The 6,000-nt window shown below is 35.9% G+C and overlaps 1 protein-coding gene across 2 annotated transcripts in view; it reads left to right on the plus strand.

Moving 5' to 3' along the window:
• The window catches only part of LOC109045548 (gamma-aminobutyric acid receptor subunit alpha-3-like), a 164,883-nt gene extending 163,069 nt beyond the window's left edge, over window positions 1–1,814 (plus strand). For both annotated transcript variants that reach the window (XM_042747718.1, XM_042747717.1), the window contains exon 10: window positions 787–1,814. In XM_042747718.1, coding sequence (XP_042603652.1) covers window positions 787–1,134 — 348 coding nt within the window. In that variant the 3' untranslated portion in view covers window positions 1,135–1,814. The remainder of the gene's footprint in view (window positions 1–786) is intronic.
• The last annotated feature ends 4,186 nt before the right edge of the window (window positions 1,815–6,000 follow it).

Consider the following 6,000-nt stretch of genomic DNA (forward strand, 5'->3'; position numbering starts at 1 on the left):
TCTATTTATCAGCCTTCAGTCATAACAGTACCCAGATATTTGAATGTATATGAATGAGCACGTCCTAATTTCTGCTGAAATGCACTGAAATTATAATAATCTGCTGCATCTAACAATTAAATATGGGAAATGCAATGTGTTGGAGGGATTTCCATGGTAATGTATATGACAATGTTAATGTATTTGGTCTTGGAGGAATAGATCTCCCACGCTCCTGCTGCTGTGGCAGAGCAAGTACCGAGACTTGCTACTGCGAATACATCCAAAACATGCTGCTGTGAGCATGTAAGAAATATTGCTGCTGCAAATACAACATACATGAAATAATCCCATAGCATACATGAACCACCTCGTATCAGATCTATACAGTTGGAGCTGGGGAAGGTGGAGGGTTTCTAAAGCAAGTTGCACTGCTACGGCAAGCTCTAGTTATATATTTGAATGCTAAGCAGCGAGCTCATTGGCTACCAATACAGGAGAGAACCAATCAGCTGTGCCATGTGATAATGATGTCATTATGTCAGATTGAGTTAGACCTATCAGACTGCACCAGTTTCATGCCAGAACTCTGTATAAATGCTTTCATGAATACATAGTTTTTCTTACTGCACTGAATGTATTTCCCACTTCTATAAAGAAACAAAAAATAATACAAGTATATAAAAAATGTGCTGTAAGGGAAAACAGGGATTTACTAGAGAGTCCATTAGTAAGATGAATGCTTCACTTTTGCTCAAGATAAGGTGTCTTTATTGCTCAATTTTTTTCCTTTTGACTCTTTCACAGAGGCGAGAGTCAGCTTCCTTCTCCAAGAAGACCAACAACACTTTCAACATCGTGGGAACCACCTACAGCATGAGCGTAGCCAAAGATCCCGGACTGACAACCGTCTCCAAGAGTGCCACATCCACATCCACATCCACCCCATCCCAGCCGGTCCGAGAGATCCGGCTGCCCAAAATGGATGGTGAATATGTACCGGAGGGTGGAAGAAAGTCATACAATCGTGTCAGCAAAGTGGACAAGATCTCTCGTATCATCTTTCCAGTGCTCTTCTTCATCTTCAACCTGGCTTACTGGGCCACTTACGTCAACAGAAAGCCAGCCATCAACCGGTCCAGCCCACAGAAATGAACATGGAAACCAGAAACAAATAAATAAACTGCCAGTCCAGTCTTAATTAGCAACATGATGCTACTGCTACTGTGTTCATTTTCATTTTTTAAGCAACCATGTAGATACACAACTCTAGTTAGTAATTAGTTTGTTTGTTTGTTTTAATTTGTATGTGTCATTTAATGTGTTGCATGAGTAAAGTATGACAGTATTGCTGGTCTTGTACAGATGGCCATTATTTACCTACTAAACCCCCAGTGTTGGGCAGTAACGCATTACTTAGTAACGCGTTACTATAATTTGATTACTGTTTTTAGTAGCAGAGTAATTTAACGTTATAATTTTCAAAAACGTAATTAGAGTATAGTTACAAGCCGCGGATTCTATACGTTACTGCCGCGTTACATTGCTGACAGAATGCAGTGTTTTATAATCTAGAGATTGTAAAAAGGATGTAGCACTCGCACTGTCAAGTCAAGTGCCAGTAGATTAGAGACCTGCGCTCCTGCGAGACCCGACGCAACAGAGTGCAGCGTGTAGGACAAGACTTGATAGGCGAGTGTGGCTCGTGTGTGTGCTGGATGCGGGAGAATAAAATGATTCACGAGACTCCCGGAAAATAGAAATATCTAAACAGAAAATATCTAAAACAAATAAATTGTTATTCATCTATTGCACAAAAGCAACATGAACTAATATAAAATATAAACGATTAACAGATGCAAGCGTATGCAGAGTTTCTATTTAGGCTTCAACATGTGTTTCAGCATTGAGCAATGCAGTGCTGAAATTTGCGTGCTCACGAATCCTCTCATTATACATGAATTGTAGACATTATGAAAGATTCATTATGCATATATTTATTGTATATTTATTATATAACAGAGATTTGTGAGACTGCGATGAACTGAGATGTCTTTTAGAGATTATAAATGCAGCGCTCTTTGGTGGCATTCTGCCATGCCAAACCATGCACGCAGCAACCACTTGCTTTAGTTAAAAATAACAGTGTTCTGTGAATGTTGATGCTTTAATAACAAATATTCATCAGGTGCGTGTATGCTGAGATTTCATAAATTTCATGGAGAAAAAAAGTAACGTAACTAGTAATGTAACAAATTACTAATTACTTTTGAAATAAAGTAATCAGAACAGTAACGTGATTACTTTTATAAGGAGTAATCAGTAATCAGTCATTTGATTACATTTTCAGAGTAACTTGCCCAACACTCCCCCTCCTACACTTCACACTCTGTGTATCATCAGAAGAAAAACATCAGTCGCCATTGGCTTTCAGTCGCCATTGGCGAGAACCTGTATCCTTTCAGCATCCAGTAGTGATGTCTGTAGGCACATCATTACTGTCTGTTCTTTGACTCTTTGCAAACCCAGAGTACTATATCAGTAGTGTCATCTAGATATGTGTTTACATCCCCATGGGTCTATCAGTGCATTTTTCGTAGAGTGATACACGAAAAAGAAACTGTGTGCCTTTTTAATCACTTGCCGTAGAGATGAATAGTTTGGCACATGCTGACATTGTCTTCAAGCTTACGTCTGCCTAAAGAAAACGTCAGTGTTGATTGAACTCTCACAGGGTGGTATTAAACTCAGAGCAGTCCTGCATGTGAGTTGATTTAGTGCTGAAGGCTGACTGTAAGGCACTGAGCCAGACAACGATTCTTTGTTTGAGGCCAGTATGAGCAGTGTGGATCAGACCCTCATCTGAGGATATGAAATGCTAAGAAACATTTCAGCTGTGAAGAATATAAAGGCTGGATTTGAGATTTGGGCCAGTGCCACACAGGATGAACATGCATTTCTATTACATCATGCTGAAGTGTTGGTGATTTTGCTAGATCATTACACTGGTGATTTCTTTTCTTTCTTTTTTTTTTTTTTAATTATTATTATTATTATTATTATTATTAATATTATTATTACTTTGTGTGTGTGTGTTTTGGACAATACAGTAATCATTGTCAATACATTATTCATTTTTTTTAATCCACTATTTTTGACAATACAGTATTCATGTTTGTGAATCCACTATTTTTATTAATATTGATATTTTGGCAATTGCAAGCCAATTTCATAATTTCCTGTCTGTAAAATGCCATGCAAAATGTAGTTAGTAGTTTTAAGCATATATTTAAGATAATATGAGCACATGCACTCAACATGGATGTGTGCATATTTATGTGCGATTATCACCATTGTTCTCTTATGATTTCATTTATTTTTCATAGTGTGTTCAATCTTATTATGCATCTCGTTTTGGAAAAACAATCTTTTTGCATTCACTTAGAAAGTGCCAGGTTTACATGTGAATTTAAATAGAGACATTTTTGTAGATAAACTAAAAAGTTGCGTAAAGTATGTACTTATGTGACAGCAAGCTATAATAAGCAAAAAAACATTACCTTTGCCATTGCATTCAAATCATTTCATGAACAGTGTACACTTTTTTTTTTTTTTTTTTTTATCAATCGCTAGGACCGAATTCTCAATACTTGGGTCACTTTTTCTAAAATCTTCACACAATTCTCCTAACCAGCTTTCCGCCTGTTACATTAGCAAATTTCACATCCAAAATGCAGTAAAAATACCAAAACGCATCATGCGTGTCTCAAATCCTTTCATTTTTCCATAACTCTTTCAAAAGTTGTCATCCAACCAACATACTTTGTCATTCATAAAAATACAATGTCCATGTTTACAGTTTTTCAGTATTGTATTTTGTGCGAAAGCAATGAAAAAATTATCCACGTTTTAGCCCACAGACTGCTGTTGTGCTCACTGTGTGAAGATTTGAAAAAAGTGACCTAAGTATGGAGAAATCAGTCCTAGCGATTGTGCGTGTGTGTATATATATATATATATATATATATATATATATATATATATATATATATATATATATATATATATATATATATATATATATAATTGTAACATGGCTGTTGATCACTAGCTTCAGACACAAGACGACAATTTTTTTAAGTTTGAATATATTTGCGAATGAATAGCTAAAACTCATGTTTATTTTAATATTCTAAATAATAATAACATTGTCTCATACATTAGGATGTGTTAAGAATAAATGAATGCATGACAATCTATTCATTACTTACATCACCACATATGCTGTTGTGTTATCAGGAGACTTTATGTTTTTGTATCTCATAATGGCCCTTCAAATAGCCATATACAGTATCTGGAGTGCATATCCATAGGCTCCTTACATCTCATCTGAGCTGTAGTAGGGCTAGATCAACTGATGTTGTTATTGATTGTTGACAAATAGAACAAATCATAAATTAAACCACATGTAAGAAGTATATTTATATAGGAATTTAAATCTATTTATGCTAACAACATATCCGATAGCATACATGATCTATGTTTTTTACAGTACACAGTATAACCCTTATAGCATCAGTACAAATGTGCAAAAACAACATTGGGTATAACTAACCCAGATGGCACACGTACATTTCTAAGACGTCTTAAAGAGTTCTTCATTTGGAAAACATCTAACATCTGCTAAACATCTTCTAAAATGCAGTTTTACAAATATTCGAAATCATAAACATCTTTAATCAACTGTATATATGTTGCATACAGTTGCTTTGAGGACATGTGTAAATGTCTAGAGATGTATCACAGATAAGCAAATTAAAAAAAGATCTTCCAGGTGAAAATGTGCACATTAAATAAACGTCTCCATGATGTATTCTACGTGTGCTATCAGGGTACCCTGCTGAAAAAAACAGCATATGCTGGTTAGGTATGTTTTGATGCTGGGATGCTGGTTTATGCTGGTCCTTTGTGGGTTTATACTGGTCCTTTGCCAGCACATGACCAGCATAAACCAGCAGAAGGACCAGCATAAACCAGCAAAGGACCAGCATAAACCAGCATCCCAGCGTCAAAACATACCTAACCAGCATATGCTGGTTTTTTTTCAGCAGAGTAGTGGCATGATAGTTTATTCACATGTAAGAACAAGTAAAAGTTGTATTTTTATTTTTTTAGATGTTGTCAGCCCACTTGAAATAGGAACCTTGGGAAACGTAGTCGTGTTGATTACCATAAGAATTACTTCTGTAAACTTTGTCGGCATACTTGTCTAAAATGTACTGTAGTACAGCACTACAAATGCTAATTGGTAAAGTTAGCACTGATGAATTCTGACTGAAAAACTTTCCAAATGTTGCTGATTTACCACTTAAACTATTGCTTTAAAACTTGATTACACATTTGAAGTCCCCCTTGTGTGTTTTTCAGGTCTAAAATTTCTGGATCACGTTGAATGGTTAGCATCTTGGCTACTAACACTAGCCTTATGCTAGCTTTGCTAGATGTACCACCTTGTGTGCAGTTTTCTAAATGTTTAATGTACCATCTGATGTACAGGCTCTCTGTATATACTGTATTAAAAAGAAAAAAAAGTGAATCCAGCTATTTTCTGCATGTCCCAAGGCATCTGACACAACCTTGTGGTTAGTGGAACTGGTAGATGTAATTATTTTGAGTTTTCTGGTTTCTTTTCACAATTGTCTGGGTTTGACATGTGACTTGTTCTTTACAAAATGCCTTATTCTTGTTATGGTATGAGAAACTGAAGTATGAAAGCTTAAGGAAAGCATAGGTACACATTTCAGGCTTCTATTATTGTAATAGTATAAGATGAACATTATCTTTGTGTTTTATTTTTATTTATTTTTTGGACGACATCAATCTTGTTCCTCTTGGTGGTTCATCACGTCATGCTTGTTGTACTCATGCTACACATGCTAGATATTTTATGTCGTATTACACTGTGATTCAATACCAAAAGGTTGATAGAACAAGGACATAGGCCGTGGCATACAGTAGGCC

The sequence above is a fragment of the Cyprinus carpio genome, chromosome B21 (genome assembly GCF_018340385.1).
Source record: "Cyprinus carpio isolate SPL01 chromosome B21, ASM1834038v1, whole genome shotgun sequence".
NCBI lineage: Eukaryota > Metazoa > Chordata > Actinopteri > Cypriniformes > Cyprinidae > Cyprinus > Cyprinus carpio.